This window comes from Emys orbicularis, chromosome 10 (assembly GCF_028017835.1).
Source record: "Emys orbicularis isolate rEmyOrb1 chromosome 10, rEmyOrb1.hap1, whole genome shotgun sequence".
NCBI lineage: Eukaryota > Metazoa > Chordata > Testudines > Emydidae > Emys > Emys orbicularis.
The window spans coordinates 6,572,016-6,594,963 of NC_088692.1; the positions used below are offsets into that span (position 1 = coordinate 6,572,016).

The 22,948-nt window shown below is 42.8% G+C and overlaps 1 protein-coding gene across 1 annotated transcript in view; it reads right to left on the reverse strand.

The window, feature by feature from the left end:
* Positions 1–383: 383 nt before the first annotated feature.
* EPN2 (epsin 2) overlaps positions 384–22,948 on the reverse strand; it is a 34,854-nt gene continuing 12,289 nt past the window's right edge. Inside the window, 7 exon segments of the mRNA XM_065412224.1 lie at positions 384–721; positions 6,141–6,356; positions 7,390–7,482; positions 10,490–10,663; positions 17,745–17,946; positions 18,161–18,253; positions 21,325–21,437. Coding sequence (XP_065268296.1) covers positions 384–721; positions 6,141–6,356; positions 7,390–7,482; positions 10,490–10,663; positions 17,745–17,946; positions 18,161–18,253; positions 21,325–21,437 — 1,229 coding nt within the window.

Sequence of the window (22,948 nt, forward strand, 5' to 3'; positions counted from 1 at the left end):
TGATAGCTGTAGATAACAGTAATTTTAGGATCCAGCACATCATCTGACACCTACAAAATAGCAAATGGAGTTTAAAATGGCAGGTTCTCCCTAGAAAGTGTATTGAAATGGTTAACAAAGTAACAAAATGGACATAATCTAACTTTGGCGAAAAGTCTGACATTTCACGTAATGCTCAACAAGCCAAAGTAAGGTACCATCTGTAGCAAAGACTAGATTTAGATTAACTGGTAAGTATAGACAACTCTTCAAAGTTCGTAACTGTAAACTGCAAATCTACTTCCAAGTCGCTTACACGCCATTCAGTCCAAGCAGATCCTGTTCGTTTTTCCCCAAAGACTTCAGCTTGGAAACATGAAAAGAAAGTTCCTTCGATTGGGTCTTTATAGGAGGAAAGGGTTAGTTGTATTTGTGGGCTGGGATGCCGATGGAGGGATTCCCGTACTATGAAGAGGCTGGGTCATTGATCCTGCAATGCTCATGTTCATCCCCTGGCCCATTCGAGTGATAGATGCCATGGTGCCCATAGCTGGTAACGGCGCCATTCCCACAGCCACTGGTGCCATGGAAGACAGAGGTATTGGCTCCATGCTCATTGCTGGCACAGCATTAAAAGAAGGACTTGTGCCCATCACGGGACTTGCTCTCATCTGATTTAGTGTGAGGGGCTGGGGCTGATTCACTTGGAAGGGGTTGATTGGAGTTGGTGCTGTAGCTGTCCCTAATTTGAAAAGAGAAAAAAAGAATGCAGCTCCAAAAAGGTCAAGGTTTTGCAGGCATGCCATGTATATATACAGATAAGGTCGAGTTACACAATACTTCCCTCTCCCTCCCCCCCCCCCCCACAAAAAAACAACAAGCCCAAAAGAACAAACGCCACTTCTAATGAAAATCGCTTTTACACTACCCTTGACATATACTGGGCCACATGTCTCTCTCAGTGGCACAAATTCCATTTACTTCAGTGGATATCTAATTAGAATGTGTCCCACTAGATCTGTATGAATGCCAGCAGAATACCACAACACCGATGGGTAGTTTTCCATTTTCTGTGAGACGAGCTGTACAAACAGAGTCTGAATTCAATCAATCAGGAGTGTGCCGGAACATGACATTCTGAGGCTATACTGCAACAGATAATTGCAGGTTATTTTTATTCGTTTATTGCACTTCGGCTACTGTAAAATTGTTCTCCCTCCCTCTGCTCCCAAGATTTCAGCCATTTCACTCAGTTTTAGAAGCTGTTCAGGTATTTGGCTCCGAGATCCGTCAGGAATTCATAATGTAAACAAGCCAGTTCCGAATTACAGCAAAGCTGGAAAAAGCAAAGAACTTTCCCAACATTCAAAGGCTTTGATCCACTGCCAACAATATACGTTCTTTACATAGATGTTTAGACTTGTTTGGATGGCTCAGTGACCCCTCGGAAACTTGACAGATATGTAGACTTCCTGTTGCTGAATAGTGCTAAGCTGGTCAGAACCATTGTTCATTCTGTTTTCCCCAATATTTTAAGGAATTTCATAAACAAATATTTGTTTAAAAATATTTTAAGACAAATTACCACCATTTTAAATAATCTTAACACACACCGGGTTACCATGTATAGAAATTTCAGTGCAAATAAAGATTCTCACGTGTTTTTTTCTATTTGTTTACCGTGGCACCACCACTTAGTCTTTACCATAAATGAAGAGTCATAAATGCTACTAAAGTATAGGCCTTTTTGCAGGAGAGCTACAATAGCAGATTAGTTTCCAAGTACACCAAGGGTTTCTTTTTGATCAGATGAGGTTATTTCAGGGATGACCTATTTATGGCACTGTCTCATCCTACTGAAATGTGGACTGGAGTGAGCACGAAAGTTTTTTCCAGGCTTCGCCTCCCCTTACCACAGGTTTGTTTGCACTTTGTTACTACTGGCAGCATTAATGAAAACAGTCATTTCCCATGTCTTCAATAAAATTGCCTGGAGAATGGAACCAGGGCAGGGGGGAGACACTGAAGACAAAAACAGATTTTGTAGTGAGAAGGCTGATGGTGAAATCTTCAGAAGAGCTTACGGTCAGGTCTACACTTAGAATACTGCCGCTATAGCGCTTCAGTGACAACGCTACTACAGCAGAACCTCAGGAATGAAGGTTGTCCATAACTTGGAAACGTTCGTAACTCTGAACAAAACACAGCTCCAGTAGTTCACACTTCAGGCCAGGTTCCAGAGGCAGCTAGGCAGCTTCCCTGCAGGCAACTTATTTCAGGGCAAGCTTGTCCTCCCTCCCAACTGGGGTGAGGATGGGGTGGAGGTGAAAAACAGCATGTCCCCCTGCTGGAGGGGTGAGGGTGGGCAAAAACAGCCTCCCAACCCCCTCCCCCACCAGCCAGGGGAGGGGGTGTGAAAACAGTACCCACAGCTTACAGGAAAGCAGTGCAGACCCCAGTGCTACTTCTGCTCCCGCTGCCTTAGAAAAACTGGATGAGCACAAATCCATGGGGCTGGATGCGCTGCATCCGAGGGTGCTAAAGGAGTTGGCGGATGTGATTGCAGAGCCATTGGCCATCATCTTTAAAAACTCATGGCGATCGGGGGAGGTCCCGGATGACTGGAAAAAGGCTAATGTAGTGCCCATCTTTAAAAAAGGGAAGGAGGAGGATCCGGGGAACTACAGGCCAGTCAGCCTCACCTCAGTCCCTGGAAAAATCATGGAGCAGGTCCTCAAGGAATCAATTATGGAACACTTAGAGGAGAGGAAAGTGATCAGGAACAGTCAGCATGGATTCACCAAGGGCAAGTCATGCCTGACTAACCTAATTGCCTTCTATGATGAGATAACTGGCTCTGTGGATGAGGGGAAAGCAGTGGATGTGTTATTCCTTGACTTTAGCAAAGCTTTTGATACGGTCTCCCACAGTATTCTTGCTGCCAAGTTAAAGAAGTATGGGCTGGATGAATGGACTGTAAGGTGGATAGAAAGCTGGTTAGATCGTCGAGCTCAACGGGTAGTGATCAATGGCTCCATGTCTAGTTGGCAGCCGGTTTCAAGCGGAGTGTCCCAAGGGTCGGTCCTGGGGCCGGTTTTGTTTAACATCTTTATTAATGACCTGGAGGATTGTGTGGACTGCACTCTCAGCAAGTTTGCAGATGACACTAAACTGGGAGGTGTGATAGATACACTGGAGGGTAGGAATCGATACAGAGGGACCTAGACAAATTAGAGGATTGGGCCAAAAAAAACCTGATGAGGTTCAACAAGGACAAGTGCAGAGTCCTGCACTTAGGACGGAAGAATCCTATGCACTGCTACAGACTAAGGACCGAATGGCTAGGTAGCAGTTCTGCAGAAAAGGACCTAGGGGTCACAGTGGACGAGAAGCTGGATATGAGTCAACAGTGTGCTCTTGTTGCCAAGAAGGCTAACGGCATTTTGGGCTGTATAAGTAGGGGCATTGCCAGCAGATCGAGGGACGTGATCGTTCCCCTTTATTCAACATTGGTGAGGCCTCATCTGGAGTATTGTGTCCAGTTTTGGGCCCCACACTACAAGGAGGATGTGGAAAAATTGGAAAGAGTCCAGCGAAGGGCAACAAAAATGATTAGGAGTCTGGAGCACATGACTTATGAGGAGAGGCTGAGGGAACTGGGATTGTTTAGTCTCCAGAAGAGAAGAATGAGGGGGGATTTGATAGCTGCTTTCAACTACCTGAAGGGGAGTTTCAAAGAGGATGGAGCTCGGCTGTTCTCAGTGGTGGCAGATGACAGAACAAGGAGCAATGGTCTCAAGTTGCAGTGGGGGAGGTCTAGGTTGGATATTAGGAAACACTATTTCACTAGAAGGGTGGTGAAGCACTGGAATGCGTTCCCTAGGGAGGTGCTGGAATCTCCTTCCTTGGAGGTTTTTAAGGCCCGGCTTGACAAAGCCCTGGCTGAGATGATTTAGTTGGGAATTGGTCCTGCTTTGAGCAGGGGGTTGGACTAGATGACCTCCTGAGGTCCCTTCCAACCCTGATATTCTAGGATTCTATGACTCACAGCTTTGCCTGCGAATCTCAGCATCTTCAACTCCTAGCTGTAAGTGGGTGCCCCGTGTGTGGAGTTCTGGGTAGGGGTGGGGACAGGCAGCTCAGATGTGCCTACCTTTAAGATACAATACAGGTACAGTACAGTATTTGCTTTTTTTTTTTTTTTTTTTTTTTTTTTAAAGTCTCCGCTGTTGCCTGATTGGTTATGTCCAGTTTCACATGGTGTCTGGTTGACTGGTCAGTCTGTAACTGTGGTGTTCGTATCTTTGAGGTTTTACTGTACGCCAAGAGGAGAGCTTCTTTTGTCGGCGTAGTTAATCCACCTCCACGAGAGGTGGTACCTATGTCAATGTGGGATGCCCTCCCACTGACGTAGCGCTGTCTACACCAGGGGTTCAGTCTAGTCATTTTTCACATCCCTGAGAGACGCAGTTATACCAACGTAAGTCTATAGTGTAGATCTGGGCGAAGCAATGCAAGTTTCTAAGTCCCATTTTCAAAAGTGCCTTTGGCACTTTGGAACTTAAGGGCTTGTGATTTCTGAAGTGCACTAATGTGTTGTGCATTAATTGGTCTGTGTAAACCCTGTTGGTGTGCACTCAGAGCTCCCTAGTGGGCTTTAACATAGTCTGTGCAATATAGTTTGATATGTTAATGCAGTTCAGAATTAAGAGGGCCACAGGCAAACTCTGCGTGAAAGAGTCCAGGCTTTTGGTAGGTTTTTTTTGTTTGGTTTCATTTTTCTTTTGTTGGGGGGGGGGGGGGGGGAGAAGAGAGGGTTGAGCAGCATGCAGATTATACCAACAATCAATGCGCCATACTGTGGACTACATTTCAAAATGATTTCATAACCCACTAATGTTTTTTATTTTTGTTTTTAAAAGAACACTGACTATAAACAGCCAGGACTGGCCCAGAACAATATTGAGTATGCCTTGCTGGAACAAGCTGGGTGGAGTTCTACACCAGTAGAAATGGCAGAGAAAGAAGCATGTTCTCTAGAAGTAAATAATATCTAAAAACAACTTGAATTGATGCTCACTTCGTCTTTGCCTTTAGGATCCAGCGTAGTATCAAGAGTAATATCTAATGTCTCCTACAAGGGGCGCCATCTTCACCCCGCAGGGGATAGCATGTATTCAGTATACGTTCATCTCTATTTACTATAGCTCTTCCATGTTTTCATACTTTTGACTGAATATATTATTTTTAGCATTTATGTTCATGTTTGAGAGGAAAGATGCATACATAGCTAGCCAATGCCTGCTCAACATCTGCAACTCCCACTGAAGTTGATAGTTTATCTCAGGGTCCAGCCCTACAGGACTAGACTAAGAATAGGAAAAGACTATTAAGGCTTAGGATGATACCAACAATAAAGGAGGGTACTAGTATTTATTATTTGTGTAACAGTAGCGCCTAGGCACGAACCAAGATGGGGCCCCACTGGACTGGACAGCATACAAACTCATAGTACAAGATTCCCAGTCTCAAAGAGCTTATGAAATAAACAAACAAGATGTTTGCGGGGAAGCAGGCCGCAATCATGGAACTACCATGCCATTTGCTGCCATCACATTGTTCACTATGCTTGTGTGCTCTACCGCTTCCCCCGCCCTATGTCTGTCTTGTCTAGTTAAACAATATGGACTCATTGTTTCTTTGTATTCCCCCATTTGTAGTCTCTTGTATTATACCTGGATTGTAAACGCTTAAGGGTAGGGACTGTCTTTTTGTTCTGTTTTTGTATAACACCCAGCACAATGGGGTCCTAGTTCATGACTGGGGCTCGTAGGTGCTACAGTAATACAAAAGTAAATAATAATGAGAGTTGAAGTCACTGCCCCCACCCCGATAAAACAGCAGAGCCAGGAATAGAACCCAAATCCTTCCATGTATCAATCCATTATCTTTCCACAAGACCATGCTGCCTTTCCCTCCTAATTGCAACAGAGCAAATCCTGCTGGCTAAACTAGTCTAGGATGGCAAGCAAGCCAGGAAGTACAAGACTTAGATTGCGCTATGTGCACCTGAGGTGAGTAGGGTTTCTTCTACAAGAACAAATTTGGAAGACAAGATATAAACAAAGTTAGATTTTGGAAAGGGATGTATTGAGACGTACCTGGAGCTAAGAACGGATTCAATGACGGAACAGGCTGTGGTGGCTTAGACACCAATGAATCCAAATTCACCAAAGCTGCATTGGGCCCCAAGAAAGACTCTGGGGTTTTCCGAGCTGCACTTTGTTTGCTTGATGTCATGTTCGTGGACTGAGAATCAAAGAGATCAGGACTTGTTGTACCACTATGCTGGGATGACAAAGTGGAACCCGACTCGGCTGTAACAAAAAGTCAAGAACAATCTGTTAGGTTCACAATGCTAAATGCTACGATTTACTAAAACCAGTTATCTGTCTGTTCACTATGTATTATAATCATGCAAAAAAAAGTCTGATGAAGGAAGCAAGTGATTTCATTCTACTGCTAAAAATATACTCTTAAATCTGATTTTATACTATAATTTTGTTTAAATTGCCAAGTATGTTTTACACTTTTAGCAGGTTGTTAAATATTTTAAGTCCTAAGTGTAGAAAAGTAGAATTACAACTGCAGTGTAATATAAACAAAGCTTCTACACAACTGACCTTGATATCCTTCTTTAGTGTGCTGTGATACAGACACGAATGAATAGCCTCTAGGGAGAAGATATTCATGAGCATCAGAACTGTGGCCTCTGAACTATCATCTTGGTATATTTTTTCATTCAGTGTTAGCCACTCATCAATTAACAGATTTCTTTTAAAAAAAGAGGGACTTGGGCCAACGCTGAGCTATGTCACCAATCTTACAGAAGGTGCCCCTTATAAAGAGGGACATAGTCACAAAGCATTTACATTTTTGAAGTCTAGCAGTTTCATTTTCATTAGGTGAAATACAAACTTCCACAAAAGTGAACTTTCAGTATTTCTTTCCCTATTGTTGAATACAAGTGTTTGCATGTCTATTTGACAAACCATCACTCAAGTTACTTTGTCTCCTTGCCTCCTACCACGGCCTTCACCCAGTCACCTGAAACTCGGGCTGAAGATATGGTTTAGTTAAGCAGAAGTTATTGGGCTCAATACAGGGGTAACACGATGACGTTGTATGGCCTGTGCTACGCGGAGGTCAGACTACACGATGGTAACAACTGGCTTTTATTGTTACATTAGCTATAAAAATGGCAACAAGTTCTAAGTACTCCCCAGTTTGAACTTATCCACTGTGAAAGGTGGATCTTGTTTCGGTCATAAAAAGATTAAACAGTTGGTTTAAAAAACTAAGATTACAAAAAAAAACTGCCTGTTTGCCAAGTATTCATTTGATCCGTACCTGTTTTTTTGGAATTTCGAAGGTTGTCAAATTCAGAAAAGTCATCTTTAACTGTACCATTCAAATTACTGAAAAGGTCGAACGATGTGCTTCCTGTTCAGGAGAACAAACGACACCTGTCATTAATAGATCTTCAATTGCATTATGTCCAGTGCTATTAAAAGCAATTTCGAAACCACTCACATTACTTGAGAAACATTTCCCTCTGTGTCCTATCATGGCCATTAAGGTTCAGCTGGGGTGCTTCTGCTGTCATTACCCCAGACCAAACTCTTTATGACTAGTAGCAGTGCATTTTCAGTATTTGGCCCTCACCTACGGTATAATCTTCCTCTGACTTTTCAGTAATGGAGGGCCTTCAAGGCACATGTGGTTATGTGTCTTTAGGTTGCAGTGGAGATGGTCAGTGATTTTACTGCCCAATATAGAAGGTAGCATATATATTAACCAGCTGTGCAATCAAGTGGTGCATCCAGATGCTGTGGTGACGGGCATCACAAATTCCATGTAGTATTGGAATTAGAAGCATGGATATAAGCCAGTGATAACAAGCAAAATGGAATGTAAGTGGCCATACTTGGGGTAAGAATTTGATTCCCAAATTCAGCTTCTTGTTTCACAGATTAAGGACTGGGAGGGCAACAGAAAAGATGTGCTCAGTACCTGGCGTAGATAAGGCGCTAGAGTGCTAAGCAAAGGGGAGCCTAGCTTTACTCTGCAATCAGTGAAGAAGACACATTCACTAGATGTGGAAACACCTTTAGCAAAAAGGAAGGGAAAAAAACCTAAGTAAATAAAGAGTAATCATATTACCCCAAACCTAACAGGGTTGGAATTTGAAAGTCACTTTTTAAACAATCAGTTAGCATTAAACTTCATTACATTTTGAATCATTACAATGACACTTAGAGGCAATTAACTCACAGAAATAAAATATGAAGACAGAATGCAAGTAAAGATTCTGTATTGCAAATGTTATTTATCTCCAGCAAAAAAGAGAAAGTTATAAAATACCTTTAGTCTCATGAATTTTACAGAATCATTTCTAAAACATTCCATTTTCCTTTGCCCATAAAAAGCTAGATTAGACATGATCTTGACATCATTCCACACTACACATCCGTAGTTCATTATAAAATGTACAGAGATGAATGATTGCAAAGAATTCATTTAGCACAGAAAGTCATGGCACCAATCCAAAACCACCCTGCTATTATGGTTATTGGGAGCAGTAAGAGTCACAAGGCATAAGGCAAGGAGTTGCAGCAGCACCTTCTGCACTTCGTTACATAAGAATTTACTGAGGGAGCGTTTCAAAGGCAGGTAAGCACCGAACTCCCATTTGCGCCTTTGAAAACCCCCTCCTCAGAACACCGGATGCTAATCAAACTCTGAACAGTTTACATCTACAGAGACATCTTTCTGCACAGCAAGTCACCACATTGAAAATGTCAGTAGCTTTGAAGCTTTCAAATTGTTTTAATACTCTGTTTTTTGGAAATTAAATGTTTAGCTAATTAAAGAGAGGGCCAATGGCAGCAGGGCAGTCACAGGTGCATGGCTGAACTGGGTGGCAGGTGTACATAAAGTAAAGACTGGAGAGGATGTGGAAAGGAGTCTGGAGGAAAGACCACACAAATGCAATGCTCTGACTCAAAATAATGGCACTGAAATGTCTGTTCTAAAGTCTATAATAGACTTCTGAGGGCATTCTGTGCCAAACAATTAAAAATTCTGCACACAATATTTTAGAATTCTGCAAATTTTGTCAAATAAACGTGGAGGGTCCAGCATGGCATTGGGGAGCACAGGCCACTTGCTGCACAGAGGTGGGAGATCACTGTGCAGCTTCGCCCTGGGACACGGACTCAGCGGCGAGGCTGCACCCAACCCTGACACAGCACAAGGCCTGGGCCTGACCCAGAAACACCCCAGGGACCTGCCCCTCCATGCCAGATGCACCAGGTGTGGGCAGGCAGGCTCAGCAAGGCAGGATCCAAGTGCGGAGGGGCTTAGTGTGGGGGGAATCCAGGTGGGGGTTGAGAGGATTCGGTGTAGGCCAATCTGGGTGTGGGCGGCTCAGTGGGTGATCTGGGTGTGGGGGTGCATCTGGATGCAGAGGGGCTTTTTGGTGGATTCTGGGTCCAAAGGTAATGGGATTCTGCAGGGGGGGGTCCAGGTGAAGGTGGTTGGGGCTCAGCGGAGGGGGGGGAAGGGGGGCTGGGTGTGGGAGGCTCAGTGGGGGTGTCCAGATGGTGGGGGACTGGGGCTTAGTGGGGTTGGGATCCAAGTGCAGCTGGTTGGGGCTCAGTAGAATGGGGTTCTGGGTCGGGGGGAGGGGGAAGGCTCGGCAGGCAGGTCAGGGTATGAGGGGATCCGGATGCACAGAGATTGGACGGATGGGGGAGCAACTCCCTGTATAGCGACCCCTCCCCCTGCAACTGAGGAGTGATGGGTGCAGGAAGCGCGGGGCGGGGGGAGGGGAAGGAAGAGTTTGCAGAGCTTCCTACAGCCAGGGGAGAAATCTGGGGGTGGGTCTGACCCAGCCCTGGATGCCGTGCAGGGGAAGAGGAAGTCCCGTCTCCCCCAGCCCAGCCGAGACTAGCAGCTGAGCCTGGCACAGGGTAGGAGCCACCAGCCGGGTCTTCCCCAGTCCCGCCCCCACCCCACAATGATTTACCTCTCTGCCGGCTGCCCTGGGCACCCAAAACATACTGCTGGGAAGGGTCACATGACCACTTTTGTGGCTCCCCTTTGCTTCCACGTCAGAAAGTCATTTTTCTGCAGGGAAACAAAGAAATCTGCGGGGGACATAAATTCTGCGCATGCGCAGTGGTGAAGAATTCCCCCAGGAGTAATTATAGGTCTTATTTACTTTGAAATCCAGTACTGCAAGTCCTTCAGTGCAACTGTTTCTTTTACCTGCTCCATCTAGCAATTACCCACATCTCACCTTAAGTTAGTCAATGAAGAGAGGCTGAAAAAATAACTCCCCTCAGTACAAAAACAAACAAAAACCTTTAAAGGCATGCACACTTACACCACAGGTTCAGTACAGTCTATTTACTGGAAAGGATGTCAAACGTAAACAGTCTCTTACCAGAAGTGGAAATAGGTTTGTTTGCAGCTGCTGGTCCCCACGGATCTACAGTAGCTTTTGTTGCTACAGAGGATGACTGAGAAGGAGCCCACGGGTCTACATTTTTGGAGAGAGACTGAGTAGTGGATCCAGTTGGTGCTCCCCATGGATCAACAGAAGTAGCTGGCTTGGCACCTGCAACAAGAGACAGTTGAACCACAGATCAGACAAAGTCACTTTGAAAAGCTTTTCTAGGAAATTAATTGTATTAAGTTATAAACGCTACCCATGCAAAGTAAGCACTAAGAGAAAATTGTGAAAAATTAGATGCTGCGTTACATCAATTTTGCCATGCTATATGTACAGACAACTAATTTCTGTGGAAGTCTCTTGAATAAAAATAAGCTCCCACTTGAAGATTTAATTAAACTTGCAGCAATTTGCTTTCATGGCAAACTGTCAATCACCATGGCACAGAATTATTGTTCAGATTGAAAGTGACATATTAAATCACAGGTTACATTTAAAATAAAACTCAAGGGAAAGATCGTTTCTATAAGCCATTATCTAAAAGAAACCAAGAACTCAATGTAAAAACTCAAAGTGTTCAGGGAAAAACCTACTTAAAGGCTTAAAATGAGCCATTTTAAAACTCTCTCCTGTTTCCACCATATTTTAATTTTGTAAAACAAATCCTTCAACTTTCTCTGAGCTACAATTTTTCTTCCCCATTTGTGATCACTATTCCTGCCATAGGTCTTCTCTAAATTGTCCCCATCTGTTTCCAAATCATCCTCTCTGTTCTTTTCCTATTTTAATGACTACTATTGGCTGTAATTATCCAACACCATCAATACATATCCCTTCTCTAAGGTTTTATTCATATCATCTGCAAGTTCAGGGCTCTTATTATTAATGAAGGATACCTATACAGCATGTTTGATCCATCCTATTTCAGTACATTATGATTCAAGCCTGATTCTTCACTCCCACAGAACAAAACCTCCAAATTATTTATATTTCAGTAAAGCCTAAAGACCCCAACCAGGGGTTGAATCAAAGACAGAGTCCCTGCCCTAAAGAGGTTATGATCTGACAAAACAGACACAAACAACAAAATAACAGCCAAAGCAAAGTCAGATTTCTTGCTAGTTTCATCCTCACATGAACCCCTTTCCCTGCTAACCTCCCTTGTGATCAAATGCCAGTCAAACTTCTTCACAATCTTTGCTCAGCCCAAGTGTCCTCCTTCCAGCCTCCCCCACCATCATACGAAAACACTCAGGCTCAAATGCAGGCCCCACTGAAGAAGCCAAACTTGGGACTTCAGAGAGGCCGGGGCTTCACCCTCTGGTGAGGGCTACACTTTACAGCTCTACTGTACCAGGAAAGCACTTCTAGTGTACACGTAGCTTATACCAGCAAAACTGCACTTTTATCAGCACAGCTTATTCCAGTCCTCTCCCCAAAAGAGAAATAAGCTATACTGGCAAAAGCAGTTTTGCTGCTATAATTGTGTCTGCATTGGAGGTTTTTGCTCTATGCTATGTCGGTCAATCTCGTCAAATGCCTGACTGACATAGCTATGCCAGCAGAAGTCTGTAGTGTGAACCTGGCCTCAGACTCATTCTAGGAGGCAAAAACCCAAACTGCCAAAAGTCTGAAAGGCCTGCTCTTGGCTGTGTCCCCTCCCCCATAACAGGGGGTGGGGGGGAAGTGGGAGATTCTGCTCAACTCTAGAAAGAGCAGTATTTCCCCACTACCAACATCACCTCCCTCCTCCCACAAAACAACTGAATTCCACCTCTCACTTGCCCAGATCCAGTACTTGCTGCAGACCTCCTACCTGTCTGCAACAAGCAGTAGCAATCAGAAAGAGCGTCCCCAGCCCTACCTTTGGTGTTTCCTTTTGGAGAGGCATTACTATAGTGCCACACCGTTTTTAACAATGTTCTCTGAAAGTGTATACAAGCATCACAAAGAGAGCAGGATTTACGATGCAGCCACCTACTCAACAGAAGCACTTCGGTACCTAGGAATCATCCTTATAGTCTGAAGATTCCAAGGAGCATCTCTAATGAAACAACACTTGGCAGCAAATGTATCAGATACATGCCTGCACTCAGCATGCCAGTGTGCGAACGGGAACCCCAAACCAAGAAAATTCTACTTACCAGCCCAAAATAATAAAAGCAAATAATTTTGCCTTTATAGCACATATCCACATAACCCTTTAAAGTGATCAATTATTTCCAAGTTAGAATGTGTGTTCACATACACCCTTTTTCCGAAAACTAGATTGCAACAGAAACCAAGATATAGTTGGCAACAGGAAATACAAGTATAAAAAAGAAACGAATGCTTTAATACAAGAAAAGGACAGAGCCACTCTTGTAGTAGACAGCTGTATCGCCTCGGTTCACCTTGCTGTTTCAGTTTACAACCAAATCCTCAGTTTAAAGAACAGCACCATGAAAGCCAACTAGGAAATAAGCATACTAGCATGAGTTCCGATTTGCAGAGTTCTTAGCTCACTTTCATCAACAGGTGGCATCTTTTTGTTCCATCTACAGAACAGGAAATGCTGATGGGCTCTATTTGAATACGGCTACTCTCATTCCAGCATACACACTTCCTTCATCTGCATTGTGTGTTGAGTTACGATTGATGATGCCATACAAGAAATGCTAATGACACTATTCCGGATAAACGGAAGCTTTCAAAAATGTCTTTTGTTCTTTCATAAGATAGATCACAAAATTAGAACAGTTGTAACTAAGAGCATTTAGGAAGATACCTTCCCCCACCTCCCTTCCCTCTATTGAAATGTCAAAGCACAGCTAGGCAGGATTAAAACCCTCTATTTTAATGAGTCACTGTTTTACTAGCAGTCAAGATTCATAAACCTGACAACTTCAAGACTATCCTTGGGAGCCAAGTAGCTGGAAAGCAAGAACAAAGAGTTGTTATACATGGCATTAATAAAGTTGGGAGCCAAGGACAGGAAACTCAACAGCTGCAGCTAATACCATCCATTGACAAGTTTTTGCTTGTATTTTCCCCATAAAAAAAATAAAAACAGTCTCAAAACCCCAGAACTTTGATTGACCTTTTCTAATCTCATGTTTTACTGCTCATCATAGATGAAGATGCAAACTCTGTTTAAAACAAAACAATGACCCAGTGGCTAAGCAGCTGCACATAGTGCTAAAATGAGAAGACATCAATGCTTCAATACTAAACGCTCTCCAGCTGATCTACAGGTTGCGAGGTACACGATTGCGATCGGAACTTCCTGATCATAGGGAAGGGAAGAATGAGGAGAAAAGGAAGTGATTTTTCCTACCTGTCAAAAAGGTTTTGTCTACCATCATTGAGGTCATATAACCTTCTGTGGGATCTTGATCACTGTGGCAGGATAGGAAGGGGAGACTTTGGCCAACAGGGATATCCTGGGGGGGGTGGTTCATATGGAATCTAGCCAACTGAAGAATCTATACAAGGGACCATAATCCCTATAAGGTTCACAAGGACCTAGACCAAGGTTTCCCAAGGAGCTGATGGACTCCTGAATGAAGCATTTCCTTCAACTTATTTTACCTCTCTTCTGAGGCACTGTTGTATGGTGTCCATTTGAACCCCCAGGCACAAAATGAACTAGTGGTATCCAGTTCCTGTTCCAGATGATCACGACTTGTACCCATATGTTTGAAAGATCTGTTGGCTAATTCACCACCACCCTGGTCAGGGGGCCCTGATCAGCAAGATATCTATGAAGGGATAAACATGAACTTCCTCATGCCTGAGTGCCCCTATCAGGACTACCAGAACCTTGACAGATAGCCCTTTTTCCATGAGCGTGAGCCAGACTTGTCCTGCTTTGCCCCTTTCGATTTTTAATTGTGTTTCTTAGGAGTCCTGTGTCTCACATAAGCCAAGGAATAAGAGGGATGGTCTTTTCACCTTTTTTTTTTTTTTTAAATTTACAATGGCACTGGGCATTGCCTTTTTTCCCCTATCCCCAGTAGCTGAGTCTTCTGGGTCGCATTCAGAATGAGATATGACACTGCTGGCTTTTTAGGGAGTCTTGGTATTTTTGCTTTTATTTTGTTGGCACTTAGAATCATAGAAGATCAGGGTTGGAAGGGACCTCAGGAGGTCATCTAGTCCAACCCCCTGCTCAAAGCAGGACCAATCCCTAACTAAATCATCCCAACCAGGGCTTTGTCAAGCCTGACCTTAAAAACCTCCAAGGAAGGAGATTCCACCACCACCTTAGGTAACCCATTCCAGTGCTTCACCACCCTCCTAGTGAAAAAGGTTTTCCTAATATCCAACCTAAACCTCCCCCACTGCAACTTGAGACTGTTATTCCTTGTTCTGTCATCTGCTACCACAGAGAACAGTCTAGATCCATCCTCTTGGGAACCCCCTTTCAGGTAGTTGAAAGCAGCTATCAAATCCTCATTCTTCTCTTCTGCAGACTAAATAATCCCAGTCGCCTTAACCTCTCCTCATAAGTCGTGTGCTCCAGCCCCCTAATCATTTTTGTTGCCCTCCGCTAGACTCTCTCCAATTTTTCTACATCCTTCTTGTAGTGTAGGGCCCAAAACTGGACACAGTATTCCAGATGAGGCCTCACCAATGCCAAATAGAGGGGAAATGATCATGTCCCTCGATCTGCTGGCAATGCTCCTACTTATACAGCTCAAAATGTCATTAGCCTTCTTGGCAACAAGGGCACACTGTTGACTCATATCCAGCTTCTCGCCCACTGTAATCCCCAGGTCCTTTTCTGCAGAACTGCTGCCTAGCCATTCGGTCCCTAGTCTGTAGCAGTGCATGGGATTCTTCCATCCTAAGTGCAGGACTCTGCACTTGTCCTTGTTGAACCTCATCCGATTTCTTTTGGCCCAATCCTCAAATTTGTCTAGGTCCCTCTGTATCCTATCCCTACCCTCCAGCATATCTACCACTCCTCCCAGTTTAGTGTCATCTGCAAACTTGCTGAGGGTGCAATCCACGCCATCCTCCAGATCATTAATGAAGATATTGAACAAAACCGGCCCCAGGACCGACCCTTGGGACACTCCACTTGATACCGGCTGCCAACTAGACATGCCAAGTAGACTTCAGGGTCTACTGTCTTGTCCTAATGGAGACAGAGGGGCTTGAGGCCTGTAAGCAGGGGATCTGGAGAAAGGAGGGACTCTAGCCCATGAATGGAGATGCCAGAAGTTAGAACTCAGACCTTTGGTTTCAGGTTGGAGAAAAAAGCCAACAGATTATGGCTACTGAAGCTGGCTGCAGGTGGTAGACCATCTGAATAAGAGCCAGCTGAGTAAAATATTTGGTTAACGGCTGATATTGGAAGAACAGAAGTGTATAATGGCAGAAGGGGATACCTAACACGTCCCTTACTAGTACTTGGGATTTTTGATGGGTTTGAGCTGTTTAGTTACCAGTTGGTCTGAGAGGCAGAGGGAGTGGAATAGACAGCGGGTTAGGACTGCGGCCAGGAGCAGTGGCTGTTACGATGTGGCCCTCAGCAGTTTTACACCCTTTCACAAATTATCTGCTTTCTTCATGCCCAGGGAAAAGAGGATGAAGGACAGGAGCACCTATAGCTGACTCTCCTGGATCTCTGAGCTAGACTAATTTGGTTCCTGCCTGAGTCATTCCTGGCTGGATTGAAACCACCTAGATGTCCCTGGCTGCAGATTACAGAAAATGCAGAGGCCCCCCATCAATGCATTCAGTGATGAGGGATTTCAAAAGAAGCAATCCTTGGCCTTTCCCTGCTTTCAGGGCTTTTCTGCCATTCCCACACATCTCTGTATTTCTGAACCTCGGTGAACAAATCCCATCCAGAAAGCTTCTAGGAAATACATCCTCCACCCAACTACATAGCTCAGCAAATCAACCCAGATGATATGCGTCAGAAATTCAACTAGTAATTTTTGAGGGTCATTTGTTTTAATTAATACCCCCCCCCAATGTTCTATAGCAGGAGTCGGCAACCTTTGAGAAGTGGAGTGCCGAGTCTTCATTTATTCACTCTAATTTAAGGTTTCGCGTGCCAGTCATATATTTTAATCTTTTTAGAAGGTCTCTTTCTATAAGTCTATAATGTATAACTAAACTATTGTTATATGTAAAGTAAATAAGGTTTCAAAATGTTTCAGAAGCTTCATTTAAAATTAAATTAAAATGCAGAGCCCCCCGGACCGGTGGCCAGGACCCGGGCAGTGTGAGTGCCACTGAAAATCAGCTCGCGTGCCGCCTTCGGCACACGTGCCATAGGTTGCCTACCCGTTCTATAGAATGGGATCCTGTAAACAACTGCCTGCAGCTAAGGAGGCAGAACTAACCTGTCAGGCACTTCAAGGAAAGGAGAAGCTTCTCTCTGCCCATGTTGTCTGGATCTGTCCCCAAAGATGAAGAGGTTTGAAGACTGACTGTAAGGGCTGTGGACTTTCTGATATAAAAGAACAACTCTTTGGACAGCGTGTGTCTCTCTGGGCCTTAAAAGCAGATTGCCAAACAGGCCTTGCAAATCCAAAAGGACTTTGCTGGGAGGCAGTAAAAAGAATAGGGATGACACCCAGAAAATTAAATATGTAGTCCTCTAACATGTGCCGGTTTGGATCGTCCATATCAAATACATATGCATTTGGATTTAGCACTCAAGTCAAGAAATCTTCAGTGTTTCATAAAGGATTAAAATTAAAATAGATTTAAAGTTAGATTTCACCCAGTATAGTTTTGTTAATAAAAAATAACTAATTTAGACAATTTAACTGATTTACTATTGACTGTATGTCAGTATAAACACACTTTTTCATTAAGAACAGTAATAACACATTGTAATTCACTGCTGGTGGATTGCTAATTATAGCAACCTGACTTGGATGCCTGTCACTGCCTAATATAGTTTCTTAATCTATGATGCTGAGCACAACTACAAGTCAGAGTCTGAGTATCTCCAACATGAGACAAGCAGTTTCTGCTGCCAAGGGAAAAATGGAAAATCAGTTATCACTTCCCTCCCTTTGGGGTATGAAGCCTCACTACAATGGCATAAAATCGAACTAAATGGATTAAAATTTCCCTTACAGTTTTCTCTTGATGAAATAAGCTAGCCAAAAAATTAACCACATTAGATCAAAATACTTACGTTATGGAGTATGTCAGTCTGCCCACGTATAGAAAATCTTGGACAGTCAGCACCATGAAAGTGTTTTTCAGCACTACTTCTGGCAGTGTTTATTCTTACCAAATGATTGCCATGGGTCAGAGGTGGTAGCTGTAGCTGCAGATCCTCCCCAGGGGTCTGTTTGGTTTGCTCCAGCTGTGGGTCCCCAGGTTTCGGTTTTCTGAGGGGCTGGTGCTGATGAGGGCAGTGCATCCATGAGATCCAACAAAGTTGTGTGCTGTGGGGAAGAAATGTTTTTTAAGCTTTAATAAAGAGGACTACACTACCCTGAAGTAACATGCCCATCATGTCACAAAGCAATATTTTGTTCTGTTACACACCCTCCTTGATCAGCTGCATGGTCTTTAACCTGCATGGATGAATCTTATCTACCACAACAAAATCCCAAAAGCATATACAGGCCCAGATTAAGCTAGATTGGACTGTATTTCATCATTCTGCAGCATAACCAGGAATTTCTTAATTGAAGGCACTACCTCCTTCTTTTTGGGGATTTTAATTGTGTCTCTGCGACTCTCCTCCAGAGCCATCTGTAATCTCAGATCATCTCCGCGTCGGAGGCGCTCCTCCTGCAAAGGAAATCAACACCGTTGATACTGACTGTTGGGCTAGACTGTCCTTTAAAATGGCGCAGTTTGCTCCCTCCATGTGCCTAGCCCGCTTGGCAGGCCAGTGCAGGGAGAAGGCCTGCTATAGCCTCAACTCTTGCCAGCCCCCTTTGGAGCAATTTGCACCAAGGAGGTGTGCAGTGGGTTACAAAGGACAGATTGTCCCTTGCATGTGATTTTTTTTTTTTTTTTTTTTTTAAATGGAGATATCCTATCTTCTAGAACTGGAAGGGACCTTGAAAGGTCATCGAGTCCAGCCCCCGGCCTTCACTAGCAGGACCAAGTACTGATTTTGCCCCAGATCCCTAAGTGGCCCCCTCAAGGATTGAGCTCACAACCCTGGGTTTAGCAGGCCAATGCTCAAACCACTGAGCTATCCCTCCCCCGATGTGATGAGGGTTCTTTGGGTAGATCTCTCCAGTTACGCACAAGCCAAAACAACCTGACCCTAGTTCACTAATCTTAAAGATGAGATCATTAAACCTATATACACAGTCCACTTGAAATCTTTGTTGAAAGCTAGTTTTCTTTATATCTTTCGCAGAATGTGTAAAACAAAGATGGCTTAAACAATGAACTAACAAAGACGAGGGAATGTAAAGAAAGCAGATATTCCATCTTCAAATTATTATAAACCATTTATACAGACCAGTTAGTTTAACTTCTGTGCCAGGGAAGATAATGGAGCAAGTAATTAAGGAAATCATCTACAAACACTTGGAAGGTGGTAAGGTGATAGGGAACAGCCAGCATGGATTTGTAAAGAACAAATCATGTCAAACCAATCTGATAGCTTTCTTTGATAGGATAACGAGTCTTGTGGATAAGGGAGAAGCTGTGGATGTGGTATACCTAGACTTTAGTAAGGCATTTGATACGGTCTCGCATGATATTCTTATCGATAAACTAGGCAAATACAATTTAGATGGGGCTACTATAAGGTGGGTGCATAACTGGCTGGATAACCGTACCCAGAGAGTTGTTATTAATGGTTCCCAATCCTGCTGGAAAGGCATAACGAGTGGGGTTCCGCAGGGGTCTGTTTTGGGACCGGCTCTGTTCAATATCTTCATTAACGACTTAGATATTGGCATAGAAAGTACGCTTATTAAGTTTGTGGATGATACCAAACTGGGAGGGATTGCAACTGCTTTGGAGGACAGGGTCATAATTCAAAATGATCTGGACAAATTGGAGAAATGGTCTGAGTTAAACAGGATGAAGTTTAACAAAGACAAATGCAAAGTGCTCCACTTAGGAAGAAAAAAATCAGTTTCACACATACAGAATGGGAAGAGACTTTCTAGGAAGGAGTACGGCAGAAAGGGATCTAGGGGTTATAGTGGACCACAAGCTAAATATGAGTCAACAGTGTGATGCTGTTGCAAAAAAAGCAAACGTGATTCTGGGATGTATTAACAGGTGTGTTGTGAGCAAGATACGAGAAGTCATTCTTCCGCTCTACTCTGCTCTGCTCAGGCCTCAGCTGGAGTATTGTGTCCAGTTCTGGGCACCGCATTTCAAGAAAGATGTGGAGAAATTGGAAAGGGTCCAGAGAAGAGCAACAAGAATGATTAAAGGTCTTGAGAACATGACCTATGAAGGAAGGCTGAAAGAATTGGGTTTGTTTAGTTTGGAAAAGAGAAGACAGAGAGGGGACATGATAGCAGTTTTCAGGTATCTAAAAGGGTGTCATAAGGAGGAGGGAGAAAACTTGTTCACCTTAGCCTCTAAGGATAGAACAAGAAGCAATGGGCTTAAACTGCAGCAAGGGAGGTCTAGGTTGGACATTAGGAAAAAGTTCCTAACTGTCAGGGTGGTTAAACACTGGAATAAATTGCCTAGGGAGGTTGTGGAATCTCCATCTCTGGAGATATTTAAGAGTTGGTTAGATAAATGTCTATCAGGGATGGTCTAGACAGTATTTGGTCCTGCCATGCAGGCAGGGGACTGGACTCGATGACCTCTCGAGGTCCCTTCCAGTCCTATAATCTATGAATCTATTTCCCCTTTAAAACATTGAAGATTGAGACATCCGCTTTAACTTCAGATTTCCTGGCTTTTGTCAGTCTCTCTCAACATTTGATAGAATTGTTAGGTCTACAAGGAACCAGAGTAGTTCTAGTGAACTCTGCACTTTTTTGTGGGATTCTAAAATCTCTAGGCCATCTCTAATATGTTTATGTCAAACTGACTTTATTTCAAATGATTTCAATTCCATCACCACTTTCTGAATTTCATCTTATTCCCCAATAGTTATAGCTTTTCTACTTTTAGTTTAAGTTCATTATTTCCAGCTTTACTGCTAAATGAGGAAAAAATCCTCTTCCTTACAGTATCCCTTTGCAGACAGAAGGACTTTCGTATTTAATGTACAGTTATAAACTGATGCTTGTTGTAAAAAGACTGAAAATCATTGTGGAAGTGCCTGGCATGATTCCATGATTAAGGGTGAGTTTTGAATGTATAGCTGAGATGCAACCCCTTTGTTATGTATTAAGAATATAATAATATCTCCCCAATATTACAGCATTTACTGTGAATACAGAATGAATTTTCTGTGAAGTTACAAAAAATACAGTAGACTAGCTTGAGTTAAAATTAATTAAAAATGAGTGATTTAGGAAAATGAGCATTCCAGGTCAGACCATTTTTTCATTTTTTTTTTTGGTCCCAAATGATCTTAACAGAATAAAACGCTGTTCAATCTTAGTAGTTTATAGTTACAACTCACTGAAATTTTGTACGCTGTTTTTTTTAGGAATTCATCTTTTTTTGCAATAATTTTTCATAACTGAAAGTTCAGGAGGGACTGATGAATAATGTTCTTCCACAGAAGATGGCTCATTTCAAAATGGCTGCCATGTCTTATTCTCAATGGGTCTGAAGCCACAGCTGCCCTTGTCCAAAATGGCTATTGCTTCACACAGCTCCCCAACTGGAGTGAAACCAAATTGCATTAATGGAAGATGGTGTTCCCCTTTGCAGTTAGAGCATAGACAGAGAATTATTGTAATACACAGGAAACTCACCTGCTCTGCAACTTCTCTGCTCATTGCTAATGCAAGCTGCAGTTGGAGCTCTTCCTCTCCACTTGTCTGAGGTCGTGCTTGCTCTAGCTCTGAAGAAACTCGAGGGGATGTAGCTGTTGAAGGAACAGAAACATATTGAATATAAGAGTATCTATGAAGCTTTATGAACCTCTTAACATGCCTGATTAAATTCACTCTTCACACTGCGTTTCACTTCTATACAGCTGCTCTTGCAAGCCAAGAATTACAAATACTGGGCCTTATCCTGAGAGGTGCCAAGGACTCGCCATGCCCATTGACGTCAAATGAGAGTAGAACATGCTCAGCTTCCTGAAAGATCAGCCCCACTTCCATGAGGTCAACAAACAAGACAACAGAAGTTATAAAGAGAGACTTCTGGAAGAATTTGATAGCTTAGAGGAAAACTATGCTTGAAAAACAAGGGATTAATTTATTAACAAGGATTAGCAAGAAATACTGAGTATCTGACTACAATGGCTGCTAGATATAATAATGCCATAGCAAATCAGAGCTTTAGAGATGGGGTCACTGGTTTCATAAACCATGTGGTTAATCATTCAAGACATGTTTTTAGTACCTGTAACATGTACCAATATTACAGTACAGTAAGAGACTTTGCTGAGAGCTAGCCAGTATGTAGGTAAAAAGGGATACCACCCACATTTTTATAAGCTAATGCCCAATCTCAGTCTAGACACATAAGTAATCTATTCACACATATAGTTTATAAAATAGTAATATTCTCTGCAAAAACATTTCATTCAAACAGATTGGTAATTTTAAAAAAAAAGATTAAAAGTTTAGTATTAAGGAATATCTTAAAAGTAGGATGCAATATTTCATAAGAAGCCTTGTTTAAAGAAAATGATAGCAGGTACAGATATTTGTATTATAACTACTACAGAAGTCTTCATCTAAAGTTCAAGAATTTATCTGCTGAGAATTAGTTGCAAACCTATGCTGTCATGTCATTATATGGCAATGAAAAGCAATCAAAGATGAAAGACTACATGCTAAAAAAAATGTTTCTGTGTGTGTCAAAGCTGCCTTTTTACAATTGTAACATTTGTATTACAATAGCAACCAGACACTCCGATCAGGTTTGGAACTCCACTATGTTCACCGAACAACTATTAACTAGCTTTAGTGCTCTGTCACGGATTATTCTGTGTACACTGAAACATTGTTTTACCAAGGCATGACAGTTGCTGATTAACATTTGAAATATTAATTGTGATCTTGCATAATCCACTAACATTTTATTTAAAAAAAAAAAAAAAAAAGGTAAAAATTAATTTACATTGAAAGCTAGATTACCCAGGTAGTAGGAAAAATGAATGTTTCTTCTAAATAGCACAGCTTGGTGTTTAAAAGTCAAATTGCTAAATGGTCATTTAAAACCCAGTTTTTAATCACCTTTTATAAGTGCATTACCCCCTCCACCTGATTCTAGCCAATAACATTTCCTGAATTGGTATAAATTTTGACTTTTCACCAATCCTTCTTTCTGGCTGGAAAGTCACCTTAGAGGAAGTCTATGCTGCAAGGGAAAGTTAGCGCCAGAGCAACATGAGGCAGTTCCCTTTCCTCCCTACTCTTCGAC